Source organism: Pituophis catenifer, unplaced genomic scaffold, assembly GCF_029215685.1.
Source record: "Pituophis catenifer annectens isolate HBS135680 unplaced genomic scaffold, rPitCat1.0.hap2 SCAF_11, whole genome shotgun sequence".
Lineage (NCBI taxonomy): Eukaryota > Metazoa > Chordata > Lepidosauria > Squamata > Colubridae > Pituophis > Pituophis catenifer.
Genome location: NW_027256891.1, coordinates 11,548,965 through 11,569,466, shown reverse-complemented (window position 1 = coordinate 11,569,466; position 20,502 = coordinate 11,548,965). Strand labels below are relative to the sequence as shown.

Sequence of the window (20,502 nt, the reverse complement as noted above, 5' to 3'; positions counted from 1 at the left end):
CTTCACTAAGCGATTTACAGAGTCAACCTATTGCCCCCAACCATCTGGGTCCTCATTTTACCAATGTCAGAAGGATGGAAGGCTGAGCCGGTGAGAATTGAACTGCAGGCAGTCGGTAGTTAGCAGAAGTAACCTGTAATACTGCATTCTAACCACTGCACCACCACGGCTCACGTCCACTGACTCAGGAAAGGATCAAGACAAGCCATTAAGAGGCAGAAAACATCCTGAGATTCAAGGGATGTTTTCTCAGGATGACACACAAAATGAGTAGCCATACAATTTATCAAAAAATACATACCACTACAACCACTATAGAACAACCAACATGGGATATGAAAAGGATAACACTGCCATACATCAAAAAAAACATCTCAGAAACACGATTATTACAACCACACTTCATCCCTGTAACACACAAACTGGCTAAAGCCCTCCAAAACATATTGAGTAAATCACAAGAGCCAGTAGTCTAAGAAAAAAAAAAAGGAATTGTTTACAACACATAGTATGAAGACTACTACAGCCACTATATAGGACAGAGAGGCAGATTAGTAGAGGGCATCCTTGAATATCAGCTACCCATAGCAGTTAGAAGACACAGTGAAAATTCCTTCATTTCATAACATATGCAGATTTACTCATAGTTTCAACTGGATCATGTTACATCCAAGAAGCTAGGGAATGCCTGGAAGATTGGCACTCAGTTCTCTGAGGAATTCTTACTCATAATTCTTATGAGCCGTGGTGGCACAGTGGTTAGAGTGTAGTATTGCAGGCTACTTCTGCTGACTGCTGGCTGACTGCAATTTGGCAGTTCGAATCTCACCAGGCTCAAGATTAACTCAGCCTTCCATCCTTCCAAGATGGGTAAAATGAGGACCCAGATTGTTGGGGGAAGAGGCTGACCTTGGAAACTGCTTAGAGGGGGCTATTAAGCACTGGGAAGAGGTATGTAAATCTAAGTGCTATTGCTATAGCTACTAAGACAGATGAAATGATGGAAGGGGCTGAAGTTGTGGGAACTTTAGGGGAAAGTGACCATGTCAAGGGTCTCCTCCTTGGGCAGGGGGTTGGACTAGAAGTCCTACAAGATCCCTTCCAACTCTGTTATTCAGACAAAGCAGCCATCAACAGGCACATAGAGATAAACAACATTTACACATTATACAAAAGAGACAAGTAAAAAGCTAAGAAGGAAACAAAAAAACCAGAACACCTGCTTGCCAGCACCCTACACTTACATAAACAGGAATTAATCCAGGATTACCATCAGACAAAAATCAAGCAGTAAACAATACCCTAATCAAGGAACTACCAAGGAGAACGATCACCCCATCAACACTGAGAAGACAAACTATTGTAAATAAATAGAGAGGAAACCAGGGGCGAAATCCAGCAGGTTCTGACAGGTTCTGGAGAACTGGTAGTGGAAATTTTGAGCAGTTTGGAGAACCGGAAATACCACCTCTGGCTGGCCCCAGAGTGGGGTGGGAATGGAGATTTTGCAATATCCTTCCTCCAGGAGTGGGGAGGAAACAGGGATTGAGGGCAAAAGAAGAAGGGGACGGCAGAGAATGAGGTAGCTGGATGGAGTCACTGAAGCAGTTGGTGTGAGCTTAAATGGACTCCAGAGGATGGTAGAGGACAGGAAGGCCTGGAGGAACGTTGTCCATGGGGTCGCAATGGGTCAGACATGACTTCGCAACTAACAACAGATATCACTGGATAGCTTTGGTCTGATCATTTCCAATGTTCTGTTAGCTAATATAGCTCTTTTAAAAAAAAAATATCTGAACAATCATTCCTGGTCATCTTGCACCTTGAGGGCAAGATTTTAAAATAAATAAAAAGTAAAAGCACAAGTCATAAATGAATCTGCCATTTTGTAACCAAACTGATCCCTCTAATTGATTTTGCTATTTTAGCTTCATCCTACCGCTTCCGTCCATGAGAAGAATACGATGGTTGTAAGCAGTCAGCAAAATCGATTTTGACAGTCTTTTTGATAAAAAGGGGTCTTTTTAGACTCTTATATTATTTGTATTTGCTGTGAACTGTCCAGGATTACATCGTATAAAACGGGTATCTATATAAATCTTATAAATAAATAAATGCATATATAAATAAATAACAGCTGCATTCCTCGATACAGACACGGAGCTGATAGGGGGCCATATAGATCTTATAAATAAATGAACAGGTAAAACTATTGCATTAAATATCTGACATAAAACAGAGGTTTCTGATTAGGTGAGCAGGGACGCCTAATCCAGATCAAATCAACTTTTCGAATGGATGGATTCCTTACAAGGTTGAACGTGACGTGCAGACTCAGTCAAGGCGTTTTAAGGTTTCTGAATGAATACATGATATCGCACGTCTTGCAAATTGGGAAGTACAGGTGGTCCTTGTCTTACATCAGTTCCTTTAGTAGCCATTCAAACTTACAATGGCACTGAAAAAAGCCATTTACATTTTTCACACTTACGACCATTTGCAACATCCCCAAAGTCACATGATCAAAATTCAGATGCTTGGAAACTGGTTCGTACTTATGACCGTTGCTGTGTTGTGTCCTGGGGGGGGTGTCATGTGATCCCCTTTTGGGACCTTCTGATAAGCAAAGTCAGTGGGGAAAACCAGATTCACTTAACCACCGTGTTACTAACTTAACAACTGCAATAATTCACTTAACAACCGTGTTACTAACCTAACAACTGCAATGATTCACTTAACAACTGTGTTACTAATTTAACTGCAATGATTCACTTAACAACTGTGTTACTAACCTAACAACTGCAATGATTCACTTAACAACCGTGACAAGAAAGGTCATAAAATAGGGCAGAACTCACTTAACACCTGTCTCGCTTAGCAACAGAAATTTGGGGCTCAATGTGGGGGCACCTACCATCTGGAACGGGCTTCCCCCGGAGTTACGAAACATCCAAGACTTACGCATATTCCGCCGTGCCCTGAAAACATTTCTATTCCAACAAGCTGGTCTGGCCTAACTCTCCCTTTTTAATTGGCTTTTAAACTGGCTTTTAAATTGGGTTTTAAACCTCTTTAGATAAATTTGGATGTTTTTTTAATCTTTGAGCCTAAATTACTTAATCTGTTTCTTAATAGTTTTTAACTTCTATATGTATTTGTATTTATTATGGCTGTTCACCGCCCTGAGTCCTTCGGGAGTAGGGCGGTATACAAATATGAAAAATAAATAAATAAATAAATAAATAAAATTGGGGGTCGTACGTCGAGGACTACCTGTATTATGGACCAGATGGATTTTTGGTGATGGAATGAGGGGGAAATAATTTAATAAGCGAAGCAGTGGTTTTTCAAGGTTTGGTAAAAGCACTTACTCATAAACTGTTGTCCATCCATACTCGTTACTTTTGGTGGCGAGAAGTCCACTGGTGCCAGGATAGGTCATTAGGGCTAAATTGTAGCCCTGAGCATAAACTCTTTTGAGAATGCCGTTGCTACTGATGGTCAACCAGTACACTTGCCCTCCTGGCATCACCATCCAAAGCGGTAAGCCACTGGCGTCCCGGCGAATATGCACCGAGTGACCGCTGTTGCTGGTAACGGTGCCCAGTTCACCTTCCCCGTTATACGTGAAGTTATACAGAAAGTCTCTCGTGATCAGATTGAGGGTGTGCAGGTGAGTCCCATTGTTCGTGAATTGATAGAGTTCCTGATCAGCCGGAGAGGCTATCTCGTAAATATTGGCATCGTTGAGATGAGGCTTATTTTGGCTCACAGCACGAATGCGGATGTTCCCGAGGTCGGCGATGTACAAAGTACCGTCAGGAGACACAGCGAGGGAAGAGGGAGCTTTCAACTTGGCGTCTTTAGCGTATCCACCATCACCTGAAAAATAGGAAGAGAACAGTGTGGACCATTGCAAATCTGCAACGGCTAGTCAAAATAAAGAAGGTGTCACAGTTCCTAATAACAAACCCAACGCAAGCAAAACTCTGAGGCCTGGAGTTTCCTCAAAGTATGAATTTATTCAGCGTATGAATGCATAGGGGACTCGAGGGGAATAGTAGCGATGTCCTGTTTGATACTTTATAGAACTGTTTCTCAACCTTGGCAACCTTAAGATGTGTGGACTTCAACTCCCAGAATTCCTCAGCAAGCTATGTTAAAGTTGACAAGATTGAGAAATGCTACTTTATGGAGTCAAAGTTAAAAAAAAACATTGTCACCATCAAATAAAGGTAAAGGATCCCCTTGCACATATGTGCTAGTCGTTCCCGACTCTAGGGGGCAGTGCTCATCTCCATTTCAAAGCCAAAGAGCCAGCGTCTCCGTGGTCATGTGGCCAGCATGACTAAACGCCAAAGGCGCATGGAACGCTGTTACCTTCCCACCAAAGATGGTCCCTATTTTTCTACTTGCATTTTTATGTGCTTTGGAACTGCTAGGTTGGCAGAAGCTGGGACAAGTAACAGGAACTCATCCTGTTACGTGGCACTAGGGATTCGAACTGCTGAACTGCCGACCTTTCGATCAACAAGCTCAGCATCATAGTCACTGAGCCACCGCCATTGAATACAACCTTCTAATCAAGTTGTCTAGCCCACTTGAGCAGCTCCAAAGAAGAGTGTTCTCCACCTCTCTGTTTCACTCTTTAAATATTTTTAGTATTGGGAAATATTTTCCTAACTTCATTTAGTCCTTGGTTGCATTCCCACATGATGGTGAGCCAGGGATTTTTCAAACCATCCTTAAAACATGCCACAATAGTTTGGTCTCCATGGAACAATAACCCAGAAATGGGTAGATACAGGACCCATGGTAAGCGCCGAACAAAACGATTGTGCTGTGATTTACTATTACATCCAACTTTGAATGTTGATTGTTGCACGCACAACCCTGCTGTTTTTGAACCTCGTACAATCCAAGCTGACAAAAACACAACGACAATCACAGCAGAAAACATTACGTTGGCAGCATTACACTGTCATCCAGAAATGCAATGACATGTTGAGTCAAAATCCTTTTATGCTGTAAGTGTCGAGAACACAGATATGCTAAAATGATTGTATTTCATTCGAGACCTCTGATTTAGATTAATACGAACAGGAAGTTTAGATAAGTATCATAGTTGATGTTTGTTTGTTTATCTATCATGGTTCTTAATCACCCATCTTACTCAGAGAGGCGCTCTGGGCGATGTGCAATTTAATCAATAAAATTAAGCATTTACAGCAGAATAATTTAAGATTATTATTTTTAATATATATATATATATATATATATATATATATATATATATATATATATATACACACACACACACACACACACACACACACACACACACATACACAACATGAAGACTTGGTGGCACAGCGGACTAAAGTGCGGTTAAGGTAGCACTTAACTGCCAGCTGCCTGCAATTACTGCGAGTTCAAATCTCACCAGGCTCAAGGTTGACTCAGCCTTCCATCCTTCCAAGGTAGGTAAAATGAGGACCCAGATTATGGGACTCAATGGACTCAAAGCTGGAATTCTGTAGAGATTCTCAGTCATCCAGGTAATGGTTGTCCCAAAGGTGCTTTTTCAGGAGGCAACTGGACTTTCTTGTTTTTTCTTTGAAGATGGTTCGCTTCTCATTCAAGAAGCTTCTTCAGCTGGAATGTTTTTTTTAACTTCCCCTGTCTGGGCTTCCTCCACATAATTGTTAAGTGCATTAATAGCACTGGGTCTCCCTCATCACTTGCATTATAAAATCATAGGGTTGGAAGGGATCTTTGGAGGACTTGACGGCCGTGACCGGGAGGATTTTTTATCAGGTTCGCCTGATTCGCCAGTTGCGTCCCTTTCTGGATCGGGACTCCTTATGCACAGTCACTCATGCCCTCGTCACCTCCCGCCTGGACTACTGTAACACTCTCTACATGGGGCTCCCCTTGAGGAACACCCAGAGGCTCCAACTGGCACAGAGTGCGGCTGCGTGGGTGGTAATGGGAGCGACATGGCGCTCCCATGTAACACCCCTCCTGCGCAAGCTGCACTGGCTCCCGGTGGTCTTCCGGGTGCGCTTCAAGGTTTTGGTTCTCATCTTTAAAGCACTCCATGGCTCAGGACCTGGGTACCTGCGGGACCGCTACTACCACCAATAGCCTCCCACTGACCGGTACGCTCTCATAGAGAAGGGCTCCTCCAGGTGCCGTCGGCCAAACAATGTCGACTGGTGGCCCCCAGGGGGAAAGCCTTCTCTGTGGGGGCACCTACTATCTGGAACGAGCTCCCCCCGGAGATGCGAAGGATCCCGGATCTGCGCACCTTCCGCCGCGCTCTTTTTATTTCACCAGGCGGGCCTGGCCTAACTTTCTCCCTCTTTTTAAACAATTTTAATAATTTTAATGTTTTTTAATATTTTTAATACTCAAAGTTTAAATTTGTTTTAAATTGATTGGGGTTTTAATTTGTCTGGGCCAAACTATTTAATTCGATTTTATTTCTGCTTTTTAAATTTTGTATATATGTATTTTATTGTTGGCTGTTCACCGCAATGAGTCCTTCGGGAGTAGGGCGGTATATAAATCAAATAAAAGTAAAGTAAAAAGTAAAAGTGGTCTTCTAGTCCAAGGCAGGAGTCCTTATACCACCTATTGATAATGGAACACAGTTGCCCTATTTCTTCTCGCACAGGGCAGAATCATTGCATTGACATAGAAGAATCAAAATGCTAGCAATCCTCAAGCTGACTAATTATTTCACTTCTAGAAAAAAAAAAAAAAAGCCAATTTTGCAATTAAGATAATGTCATTCATTCCGGCACACCTTCTTGTTTTTAAAGCACGTGACCTCTGCCCTCCTACCAGGCAAAGCAGCCCTGGGTGGAACTGAAGTCTACATTAATGTTGGTAATACAACTGTCCTTTCCAACTCTAGAAACCCAGGAGCAACGTTTGCATTCAAAGAGTAGACAAGAGGGACTTGGAGGGGTGAAAGCTTGCATTCTACAAGCTGTAAAATTGAATATACAGTCATGATTTTGTGAAAACCTCATCGTTTTTGTTTTCAGGCATCCCGGTTTCAAAATAGGATGCTTGATCATGGGTGGGATGCTTCCATCCATTCCAAAGTGAGGCTTAAACTGGCATCAAAAAACAAGTTTAACATTCGGGGAGGAGTAGCGGTGGGTTGTCCCCGGTTCAGACCGGTTCGCAAGAACCGGTAGTCAAACCGGCGGGAGGCCCCGCCCACCGCCCCGGATGTCATCATCGGTGATCTGTGCATGTGCAGAAGCTTCTGCGCATGCGTGCACACGATCCCATTCCGAAACGGTAGTAAAGGTAAGTAGAACCCACCCCTGGGGAGGAGATTAGAGACAGAGGCAGAGCCGGGGGCCTTCCGTCCTCTGCCCAGATGGAGGGGCAGTTGTCTTCTGGGCCTGAACTGAGTGAGGGGGAGGAACAGATGGGGCCCATGCGCCAGATGCGCGTATGCATAGAGAGGAGAGGACAGCAAAGGAAAGCAATAAGCTGGCTCTCAGGGAAAAACAGATGTAGGCACTAGTCAGCCCCTTTCTGGCTGGGAAATAAATAGGCGGGGTTTGGGGAGTGGCCGGTTGTCGCAGACAACTTTTTGTTTCTAGAATACAGCAAGCAATTCAGATTTCTTGGCCAAGTCTGTTGGGACTAATTACATTTTTTTTTTTTTAAATTTGATTTATATGCCGCCCTTCTCCAGAGACTCAGGGCGGCTTACAATGTGCTAAGCAATAGCCTTCATTCTTTTGTATATTTATACAAAGTCAGCTTATTGCCCCCACAACTGGGTCTTCAATTTACCTACCTTAGAAAGGATGGAAGGTTGAGTCAACCTTGAGCCTGGCGAGATTCGAACCTGCAGTAATTGCAGGCAGCTGGTCTTAATAACAGGATGCTTTAGACCACTGTACTACCAAGGCTCCTTGATTTTTGTTTATCCACACGAATAAAAGACTGTTCCTGCCCTGGTTTGCAAAGGGGTTTGTTTTTACTCACGAGTAAGTGGCTTATCATTACTTGCTAAGTCTGGGTCAGAACAGGAGAATTCATCATCACTTGCCTGAGAAGCAATCACAGTTGGGATCAATCTTACAGTCACAATCTGTCGGTGCCCCAGCAATGACCGAGATTTCTCCATTGGTGGTAACCTGCTGGATGCGGTTGATCTTCCTTTCGTCCGTCTCGGCAATGTACAACACGCCGCTGTGAGAGACGCCAACAGCACGGGCCGATTCGAGGGTGGAATGGATGGCCACTTTGCTGACCAGCACGTGGTCAACGCCTGGAACCTGGCAGTGAATGGGGCGCCCTGCGATGATGCGAACCCGTCCGTTCTGAGAGATTTGAAGGACGATATTGTTGTCCAGCACATACAAGGAGTTGTCGAGGGGGTTGACGGCCAGATCTGTGGGCCATTCTAAACGAACCTGCAATGTGAAAAGGAATAAAAGATATTCAAATGATTTTTATGCACAAAAGAATGATGTTGCCTTCCCGTTCATTCAATTATTCTTTAAGCGGTTGTGGATAGATATTTTTAAATAGACAATTAAGTTGTTTTATCGATTGCAATACAGCAAATAGGGTCCTAATGGTTACATATTTTATGTATTGTTGCAGACTTCAGACTGATTCATGGCATGAGGTGTCTCAGGAAAGAGTTTTTGTAATTTGTCTGAGGGGCCAAACACTGTTTTCTCATCCAGAAATGCTGAGATTGGCGTTCAATAAAGTAGGAATAGGAATCAGAATTGGAATCGGATTAGGAATAGGAATAGACTACTAGACTAGACTAGACTAGACTAGCTTAGAATAGAATAGAGTAGAATAGAATAGAACAGAAAATGGAATAGAATAGAATAGAATAGAATAGAATAGAATAGAATAGAATAGAATAGAACAGTATAGTGTAGAATAGTGCATCATAGTGTAGCATAGCACAGCATAGAGATGGTATTCAGCCAGTTCAGGTGAACAGGTAGTGGTGACCTGCGGGTGTGCTCACCCGCCCGGGCGCAATCCCATCCTATATCGCTGTGTTTTTGATGCTGCATGCATGTGTGGAAGGCGTGCGTGAGCAAATTGCCATGTTGTTTGACATCACACACATTTGCTGGGTGAACCGGTTGCTACAGTATGTGCATTCCACCTCTGATAGCATAGCACAGCACAGAACAAAAAAATTATTGTCACTTTAAATGTACACTAATCAGCATACCATTATGCATATATCCACTGAAAATAATGTAATGTTTCCATAAGAAGAAACAATATCTTCAGCCCATCTATTCTTCAAGATGATGTGTACTTACCAGGACTGAGGAATGCCTTGGATTTAATTTCAAAATATGTTTCAGAGCTTGGAGGGGAGCAAATATGATCTTGAACTGTAATTCTTAGTATCAGAAATTTTTCGCTGCTAGGAAAAGACGCAGCTGCTTTAAAGAGTTGCAAACATGTGCTACATTCATATTCCTGAGCTCTCCAAAGCACCTTTTGGGTACCTAATACAAAGTGTGACCCATTGTTATGTTCATATATTTTATAAAAAGGAGACTAAGAAAGTTAGGTTTAAAACTGCTTAGGGAGCCCTTCAGTGCCATTACAAAATTAAATGGATTTTTGGTCTGTTTATCTTAGTCAGATGCTGCAATTAATTTGCCACATTAACTCTAGTTAATGTGGCAAATTTGGAAAAATTAAATGGTTACCACCATGTAGTGGTAACAGATCTGTGTGCATCAATGAGTGACAAAGCTGAAAATATGATTCACTGAATCATTTTTTTCTAAAAATATTTGACTATTTGGCATTAAGATGGATGTGGCTGGATTCATCACTGTGGCAAGAAACGGACTTCTTGTACAGAGAAGATGGATAGGATGAACTTATCTGGGGACATTCTGAAGCCCTTGGTCATTTATTTTGCTTTCTTCCTTAATTTAGATCCAACTCTCTTATAATCCAATAATACTATGGAAGTATTGAAGATGAAACTAATAAGTTGGGAAGCAGTGAAGCAAACAAAAGTTCCATATAATTTCTTATATCCAAATCCAGATATGTAGTTCAGGGTTGAACTGTGGAGTTCTTGATAATTCCATGATTAGCATTTGTTTCCAGCTTGATTGTTTCTCTGGTATTAATTCCTCTTGAAGGATTAGCCCTTCCTTCCTTCCTTCCTTCCTTCCTTCCTTCCTTCCTTCCTTCCTTCCTTCCTTCCTTCCTTCCTCCCTCCCTCCCTCCCTCCCTCCCTCCCTCCCTCCTTCTTTCCTTTCTTTCTTTCTTTCTTTCTTTCTTTCTTTCTTTCTTTCTTTCTTTCTTTCTTTCTTTCTTTCTTTCCTTTCCTTTCCTTTTTTTTTTTTTTACAAATAATTCAAGTGGGCAAACAAATCCATCACAGCTTCCTCCTCCAATTTTCCTCACAACAATCTTGTGAGGTGAGTTGGGCTGAGAGAGAATGACTGGCCCAAAGTCACCTAGCTGGCTTTCATGGCTAAAGTGGGAGTTAAACTCATGTTCTCCTGTGACTTTGAGGCCCTTAATGTCTTAGTTATACAGACATGCTAGTTTCAAAGTGCCATCAAGCTCTCTTATCCAAAAGGCATCTTAAGGAATACTTGCTGGTAATCACAGCTTGAAAGCAACATAATTATTATATGCACAAAAACAAAACTCTTGAAATGCTGCAGGTGGGAAGAAGCAGAGCTGGTAGGAACCTAGTCACATTCCTTCTAAATATGAAATAAACAACCCTAACCTTCCTACCCAGTATTAACCATGAAGCAGGCTCAACTTTGCTTAAATGCATAACTTAAAACATTGGAAGATTTTTGCCTCCCACCAAGATCCCAGGGGCAGTAGGGATTATTTTCTTTCATTCTAAAAGGATGCAGTCTTCATTAGTTTAGAGAAGAAAAGAGAAGAGAAGAGAAGAGAAGAGAAGAGAAGAGAAGAGAAGAGAAGAGAAGAGAAGAGAAGAGAAGAGAAGAGAAGAGAAGAGAAGAGAAGAGCTGGAAGGGACCTTGAAGGTCTTCTAGTCCAGACTTCTGCTCAAGCAGGATACCATTTCAGACAAGTGGCTGTTCACTCTCTTCTTAAAGACCTCCAGTGATGGAGCACCCACAATTTCTGGTGGCAAGCTATTCCACTGGTTAATTGTCCTCATTGCTTCTCCTTAATTCCAGGTTGCTTCTCTCTTTGATTAGTTTCCAACCACAGTTTCTTGTCCTGCCCTCTGGTGCTTTGGAGAATAATTTGACCCCCTCTTCTTTGTGGCAGCCCCTCAAATCCTGGAATACTGCTATCATGCCACCCCCTAATTCTTCTTTTCTTTAGACTAGCCAAACCCAAATCCTGCAGCCGTTCTTCATGTTTTAGTCTCCAGGCCTTTGATCATCTTAGTTGCTCTTCTCTGAAGTTTTTCCAAAGTCTCAATATCTTTTTGTAGTATCGTGACCAAAATTGGTTTGCAGTATTCCAGGTGTGGTCTTACAAGGGTTTTATAAAGTGGCACTAATATTTCAAGAATAGAGGAATTGGCAAACATGACCAAAAAAATATCTTCTTCCTTCAACTCTGGTGGGGCCCTGTCCTCTTTTTCAATCAGAAATTTTGCAGAAATGTCCTTCTAGAGAAAAAAAAAGCCATGTTTTTCAAAGTTCTGATGTATTTTGTGGCATAGCCAAATGAAGCCCTTGGCAGATTTTTCCAGAAGGGAAAGTGCTGTTTGTAAAACTTAGTTGCTGGCTTGTAACGTGATGCAAATTTAGACATTTATCTGCATACTTTATGCTATTTAAATAGGTCAAGAACGCACTCGAGTTATTATAATGTAATTTGTGGTTCTAGCAACATCCAGCATTTATTAACTATGTATTATTTGGTAATAATGCGTTTGAGGAGTGATTCAGACGTAGAGGGGGGATAGGGAGGGAGAGGTTAGCTGCCAACTCCAGAGAACAAACCAGACCACATCCTTCTGTGAGGAGTGACAGAAGAGGCTGATTGAATTGCAAATTAACACTGATGAAATTTTTTCTTTCTGAACACCAGCAACTCAGATATTTTCAAATCACACATCCGCATAAGAGTAATGCCATTTGAATTTGATTGCATACATTCCAGAGCTGTTGGTCATAAGAATCTGGAAGCTTTGGCACAAGGGTGAAATGCTACCGGTTCGCACCGGTTTGGGTGAACCGGTAGTAATAAAAGCAAAGCTGCGCCACAGCTGATTGTCGGTATTTCCGACAATCAGCTGTGCTGCATGATTTATATTCTAAATTGCGCGGCACAACTGTTCCCCCCCTCACTATTCTTAAGCCTTCTTTTTCTGCGCAAAGTGCGCATGTGTGTATACACAACATGGGTTTGGTGCGCACTGTGCATGCATGCACACGCAACATGCCTTTGGTGCGCACTGTGCAGGCACGGGGAGTGAACTGGTGGAAAACTGTGGAGGATTTCACCACTGCTTTGGCGGATGTAAAAATCTGTTGGGGGGCAGAGTTTTCTGCTTTTTTTTTTTTTTTTGCTCAGCCAGAACTGAAAATGTATTCAATAATTCTTTTGACAACTGCAATTCGATGTGATAAGAAAATTAGGCTTCTTGTGCTGTCCCCAATTACAAAAATATCAAGTTTAAGGTAGGATCCTGTGCCAATAGAAGGGTATGTCTGTCACTCAGGGGTGAAATTGCGAAGTTTATGGTGCTCTCTGAGCTTAGTTGTTTGTTGGTAGACATTTCATTACCTAACAAGGTAACATCATCAGTGTGAGCGACTGTAGGTTCATCTACAACATATGGACTATGACAGCCATGATGTAGGGCATACAGGCAGAAGATTAGCAGAGCACATTCATGAACGCCAACTAACAATCAGAAGACATAATAAAAACTCATTAATCTCACAACACATGAACCAGAGTTTCACTGGGAACACTGTGAGTATCCAAGACCAAGCTAAATCCAAAAAAGCAAAGGAATTCACAGAACCTTGGCATTCAGTCAAATCATACATCAATAGACACATAGAAATAAACCACATTTACACACCGTTCAAAAGAGATAATTAAAAAGCTAAGAAGAAAACAAAAAGACCAAAATACCTTATCTCCAACAACAGCCAACACCCAGATAAACAAAGATTAATACCAGACAAACAATCAAACAGATAAGAATACCCTAATCAAGGAACTACCAAGGAGATAGTCACACCTCCATTAAACTGGGAGTGCAAGTTACTGTACATGAGCCTGACTAGGTGGCTCAGTAGCTAAGATGCTGAGCTTGTCAATCAGAAAGGTCGGCAGTTCAGCAGTTCGAATCCTGTGTACAGGTCTCCTGCGTGAGTAGGGGGTTGGACTAGATGACCTCTAAGGTCCCTTCCAACTCTGTTACTGTTTACCTGTTTACATAATAAAGAGCAACTTGCACTGATGATGTTACCTAGTCAAGTAATGAAATGTCTACAAGCAAACAACCAAGCTCAGCGAGTGTTCTGCCTTTGTACAATTCTCCTTCTCTGTGATTTTCCTATTTTCCAATTCTTCACACAAATCCCAAGGGGTGCCATAAAGTTGGAATCTTTTCCTTGCATCTGATAACAATTATGATTATTACGATCCCAACAATGATTTGGGGGCAGCCAAGTAGGAGTGACAAAGAGAAGGACGAAGTCAAAACCAAAACTCTTCGAGAACGCCTTCTACTGCATAACTCCCAACGACCGGTAAGATCCCACAGAGTTGGTCTCCTCCGGGTCCCGTCAGCTAAACAATGCCAGCTGGTGGGCCCATGGGGGAGGGCCTTCTCTGTGGCTGCCCCAGCTCTCTGGAACCAGTTACCTCCTGAGGTCCGGACCATCTCCACCCTATTGGCCTTCCGAAAAGCGGTGAAGACCTGACTTTTCCGGCAGGCCTGGGGCCATTGATCTCGCCCTTGCGATCCGGCGAGATCCAGCCATGAATGGTGTGAATGAGTTTTAATGTTTTTAATTTTTAAATGTTTCTTATAATGATTTTAAATGCATTGTGAGCCGTCCTGAGTCTTCGGAGAGGGGCGGTATACAAATTGAATTAATAAATAAATAATAAATAAATAAATAAAAACAAATCACACCAGCATCATCTGCCACCTTGCAACCACCAAGTAAGCTCAAACAAATTTCACAGAAGAAAATGCTCAAGGGAACTTAAATCCAATCTGACAATGTGGTAGAAATGGAGAAGCCGGGGGGGGGGGGGGGGGAAGGCAGGGAATGAAAACCTGTAGTACAAATGTTAATATATCCGTGCTACATAACTCCATGCATAAACTCTAAACTGGAGTTCTGAACACAAAAAAGGCCTTTTTTTATTAACAACAAAGTTCCAAGGACAGATTCCCATTATGGTGTGTGAACAAGGTTTTAAACTGTTTTGTCAGCTCACTTGAATTTCAAGGACTGCCGATATCTGAAAACGCACAACAGGATTTTAAAAAAAACTGTGTGAGTAAACTGTTGAGTACTTTTTGATGGTTTTGGAATTCAAGTCCCTGACAGAATAGCTGGTGGTCAGAGATGATGGGATGTAGAGCTCATCATGTGAAGGTCGCCAGTTCTCCTTCCCTGACTCAAGGTTAAGCAAAATTTATGTTAGAAAAGAGTAGCTTTGAGTACAATTGAGAAAAAACAACAACAACACTATAATTGCAGTTAAAAAAAAAGTGAATAACATGTTATATCTTCATAGGCTCAAGATGACCTTTCTTCCAGCTAAAAAGAACTAATAAAGGAGACTATTTGTAGCTCAAGGTTGACAGGGAGCGGTCCTTGGTGCTCTCTGAGCTTGCTTGTTTTATTGCAGACATTTCATTACCTAACTACCATGTTTCCCCAAAAATAAGACACTGTCTTATATTTTTTTTGAACCACGAAATAAGTGCTTGGCCTTATTTTTGGGAAAGTCTTATTATTTTGGAGCGCGTGGAGCAAGACGGGGATCCTCTTGCTGTCTTACCTGATTCCCAGCTCTGTCTCCCTAACCCTAACCAGAGGAAATGGCGGGGACCGGTTGCACATGTGGTTACATATTTTCGGGGAGGGCTTATTTTCAGGGGAGGGCTTATTATCCGGGGAGGACTTATTTTCGGGGAAACATGGTAGGTAATATCATCAGTGCTAGATAGATATCAATGTCAGATAGATAGATGGATGGACGGACGGACGGACGGACAGACAGACAGACAGACAGATAGATAGATGATAGATGTATGGATAGATTGATGATAGATAGATGATAGATGTATGGATAGATTGATGATAGATAGATGGATGGATGGATGGATGAATGGATGGATGGATGGATGGATGGATGGATGGATAGATAGATAGATAGATAGATAGATAGATAGATAGATAGATGATAGATGGATGGATAGATTGATGATAGATAGATGGATGGATGGATGGATGGATGAATGGATGGGTGGATGGCTGGATAGATGGATGGATGGATGGATGGATAGATGACAGACAGACACTTAAGAGGGGTCCTTGGTGCTCTCTGAGCTTGGAACTTTTCTTGCAAACATTTCATTACCAAAACTAAGTAACTTCATCAGTGCTAGTAAGGAATGAGATTTGCTCTCAGTTTATATTCTAATAGTTTAGCTGATTGTTGGTCTGATGTTAATCTGGTAACAAGACCCCAATCAAGGAACTGCCAAACAAGCCAACAATAAACAGCCCAACCAAAGAACCTCTAAGATGACCCCAAGGCAAGCCACTAGAATATAAACCGGGCGCAAACTTCACTCCTTACTAGCACTGATATTATCTAATTTGGGTAATGAAACATGTGCAAGAAAAGAACTAAGCTCAGAGAGAACACCAAGGAGTCCTAAAAAGAAGTTCAATGGAAAGAATGATTGTTGTTGTGGCCCACCAGCAGCCTGCGGAGCTGGCAGCGGAGCTGGACAGTGAGGAGACTGAGGAAGAACATGGGTCAGTCCTGGAAGCTGGGGAAGGCCTGGATGAGGGCTCTGCGTTGGAGGCAGAGAGGGGGCCAGGCTGACAGCAGAGAGGCAGAGGAACAGGAGGAGCCTGTTCCTAGTGCATGTATGAGAAGAGCTGCCAGAAGGCAAGAGCAACTAAAGCAAAAAGGACGACTAAGGAGTAAGGCCAAGAGATGATTGGTCCCTCCTACAAGGCTTAAAAGACCAGCAACGGCTCTTGGGCTCTTTGTCCAAAAACAACGTTGATAGACTTGTTCTTGCCTTGCTGCACTTATCTCTGGTCAGCGTCTTCTGCTTCTGAACTTTTGCCAAGAGAAGCCTTCGGCAGGTTTCCTAATTAGACCAAGGTTGGTGATAAGGCTGAAGAATTGTGTTATGAAGAATTTGTTTTAATTTCGTTCGGACTACGCTGAGAATGAGTTAATTCTCGGCTGTTCTAATAAAGTCTGTTCCTTTAGAACTGATTGCATCTGATAACACCTACTTGGGCCTAGGTCACAACAATTGTAAAGTTGAAGTCCAAGATTGGGTACCAGACTGGGAAAGATTTCTGGAGTGAAGAAGCAGGTCATTAAGAAGTCCTCAGGGTAGATGTACCTTGCTCTGTTTTTTCTTGACCTGGGATGCAACTTTCACTTTTTCCCCTATTTCAAATGAACGTATAACTTTGCCACCTGGATAATTATGTTCTCTATGGCTACGTAGAGGGACGTGGTGGCTCAGTGGCTAAGACACTGAGCTTGTCAATCAAAAGGTCGGCAGTTCAGCGGTTCGAATCCCTAGTGCTGTGTAACGGGGTGAGCTTCCGTTACTTATCCCAGCTTCTGCCAACCTAGCAGTTCGAAAGTACATAAAAAATGCAAGTAGAAAAAATAGGGACCACCTTTGGTGGGAAGGTAACAGCGTTCCGTGCGCCTTTGGCATTTAGTCATGCCGCCCACATGACCATGGAGACGTCTTTGGACAGCGCTGGCTCTTCGGCCTTGAAACGGAGATGAGCACTGCCTCCTAGAGTCAGGAACAACCAGCACATATGTGCGAGGGGAACCTTTATCTTTACCTTTATGGCTACATACACCCAAAGGAGTATTTTATACAGACAGAGGCAACTCTGGAACAACTCTTGTGAGTCAGAACTTTTATCATCAAGCTATATTTTACAGCAGATTCAAGACATACCCAGTATTCAGAATAAGAATACTAAACTCACAGATGGGATACCTACAGAAAAACCTTTAAATCTGCTATTACACTGTCTCTCAGGTGAATTTACCGGCTACGGAATGGCTTCCAAGCTCAGGGAATACCTTCAGAATTCTACTAAAGTTTAATTCTCCCATAATCTTATTAAAGTGAATTAGGATGAATTAGCACTGATTATGTTACCTAGTTTGGGTAATGGAATGTCTGCAAGAAAACAAGCAAGCTCAGGGAGCACCAAGGAGCCCTCATGTCAACCCTGAGCTACAAATCTTCTCCTTTATTACTAATTAGAATGAAAAATTATCTTGCTTTCAGATTTATCCCAAGCAAGATTTTACTGCCCTATTTTGAGTCTTGGGAGATTTCAGCTGAAGTCACTGTACAATACATAAAATACGCTGCTAAATGCATGTGAAAGTTTTGTCATCTTTGCTCGGGAGATATCAGAAACAATCTCCAAGTAAGCTCCGCGAGCCAATGTGACAGAAGTATTTGTTAATGCCTAATTTTGTCATGCGAAATGGAACCGGTTTCCAGGCTGAAGAGTAATGATGTATGGAAACAGTGAGTGGTGACCTGAGATATGTCCATGCTGGCATCACAGCGCAGAGGTTGAGTTGACGTGAGGCCATTTGAGCCTATTAACGTCGTGATCTGCCCACTTGCATCAATCTTACGAATCATGGTGCCGTCTACGAAGTAAATGAAGCCATGCTTATCCACGGTGATACCTGTTGGGAAAAGGGAAAGAAAATTCAGCAGCAGGACTAGGAGAGAATAGGACTATAAATGCAAGACGGAGGGAGGCGACCACCAAGCAAGGAATAACATTAACGGAGGACATGGCTGAAGAATCTGACCTCCCTTATACTACTTGGAAGACCCTAAATAGGTTGAGAGTTGGAATGCCTAAATGAAAAAAAACAACAACAATATGCTCAAGTGGAGGCTCTTAGACAGTGGTGAAATCCAATTTTTTTTCCTACCGTATCTGTGGGCGTGGCTTGCTGGGTGTGGTGCGGCTTGCTGGGCGTGGCTTGGTGGGTGTGGCAGGGGAAAGATACTACAAAATCTCCATTCTCACCTTACTCCAGGGAAAGGATACTGCAAAATCCCCATTCCTTCCCCACTCCTGGTAGAAGGATATTGCAAAATTTCCATTCCCACCCCACGTGGGGGCCAGCCGGAGTTGGTATTTGCCGGTTCTCTGAACTACTCAAAATTTCCGCTACCGATTCTCCAGAACCTGTCAAAAGCTGCTGGGTTTCATCCTTGGTCTTAATGAATAACAACATGCTACGTGAATGCAGAGAGACACAGAGCCCGGCCCATCTTCTGTATGTCAGCTGCTACCAGAAACATGTACCGATAATGGCTTATTTTTGGCCAACAATAAGGCTAAATAGTGGCTTCATTCTGGCAGTTTAAATTTTGATCTCGAGAAAGAAGGAGGAGGAGGAGGAGGAGGAGGAGGAGGAGGAGGAGGTGGTAAGTTTGGTTCTGAAGCCCTTCCTTGTTTTTTACTGTGATTTACTGGTCTGCTGTGCTTTTAAATGTATGAGCCTGTCATGCACGGTAAACATTCTTGATTTTTATCAATATTTTTTACCATCATGAAGAATGTATGAAGTAACCCTGAAGGAGCAGAGGTCAAAACAAAACATTTCACAAACTGGACATTAGTCGATTAAACTGCACTTGGACATCAGCTGATTGAGGAAGTAAGTCAAGAGGAGTTATTTCTGGACAACGATGGATGGGTCTGTCAACTCTGAGTTTCTCATTTTTTAAAAAGAGCCTGATTCCAAATTCACTCCACCCCATTTCTTTATCACTCTGATGTCTTTTGTAGAAAAAAACAAAACAGAACACAACACAACAACAATACTGAACAGGAATGGGTTTGAAATGTTTCTAAAACTATCCAAACTTTGATTTAAACAGTTTAAACGTTCAGTTTTGTATTGGTCAGAAAACAGCTTATAAGTGTTCCTGGTTGATCCAACCAATACAAGATGTTTTTGAGAGCCTCCCCATCTTCTGAGTTTTGGAGGGTTATGGACAAGGTAACCATCCTTTTCAGTACTTGCTGAAAATTTATGGAATTTTCTCTTTCTGAAGCTCCATCTAATGGGCACCCCCATTGGTTTATTTGTAAAACAGTCTTATTCTAACATGCCCTTGGTCCTAATTGAATAGAAGGCATCCTGATGCTTTTTATAGGAATCCTATTGTAACTGTTCAATTGTGCTGCTATTGTTTTATTGTTTGCTGCACACTGTCGGTTGGAAGTGAGGCCTAGAAATGCTATAAAAAAGCACATAGCCATTTCCAAGTATTTCTTTTTGATACGCTTTTCCAATCGTACAAAAATTTTGAGTGCATATAATTTCCCCAATATCTACACTATTATGCACGTTCGATGCAAAGAACTGTTATCTCCAAATCTGGAGATCAAATACTGAAGGATAACTGCATTCTGATTTCCATATTGATTTAACAAATGTAGATTTGATACACTTTTACCAAAAGTGAGTACAGAATAATATGCGTTCCATGCTGACTTCTAAATACATACCGCATTTTAGGTCCAATGAGACTGAAAATTGTGTAATCTTTCATCCATCTGCCTTAAATATATTTTTATTTTGTCTCTTGAGACGGTTTAGAAATAGACCCAGAAAGTGACATAAAATAATATTGAGAAGAAAATGATAGGTAGAAAGAATCATTTTTTCAGCTTGAAAGCATCAGAATGGCTTAGAAATATGGCAATTATCTACTTGATATATGAAATTCTGCTATACTGGAATTATACTAATTCTTTAAAGCAGTATAGATTACAATGGTTCATATACGACTATACTAAGGCATGGTTTGTTTAACTATCATTTATTTTTTTAAATTACCATTGACTGAGTCTGCATAACAGTCATAAACTATTATTTGCCAAGCTTCACACAGGAGTTCAGAGAACATGTGAAGCAACCAACAAAAGTCAAAAGAGCTTAACTTGATGAACCCAAACATTCGAGTCCCAGATGTGAAGGTGTAGAGAATAAAGAAGATGACTTTGACGGAGATATGTAGGGTCTGTTTCCTAGGCAACAAGAACTAAAGCATTTTTTAAAACCCAGAATATCCAGATAATTTTTAGAAATAGCTCAGACATATCCCTTATTCACCGAACTATGAAATGGAGAAAGAGGTTTAGCACAATGAGATTTGCAAGGTTTTGTTATTATTGATTATGTGTCATCAAGTCGCTGTCAATT

The 20,502-nt window shown here is 41.8% G+C and overlaps 1 protein-coding gene across 1 annotated transcript in view; it reads right to left on the bottom strand.

Moving 5' to 3' along the window:
- The window catches only part of TENM1 (teneurin transmembrane protein 1), a 349,073-nt gene that overhangs the window by 36,971 nt on the left and 291,600 nt on the right, over window positions 1–20,502 (bottom strand). Inside the window, 3 exon segments of the mRNA XM_070952054.1 lie at window positions 3,372–3,882; window positions 8,084–8,450; window positions 17,804–17,958. Coding sequence (XP_070808155.1) covers window positions 3,372–3,882; window positions 8,084–8,450; window positions 17,804–17,958 — 1,033 coding nt within the window.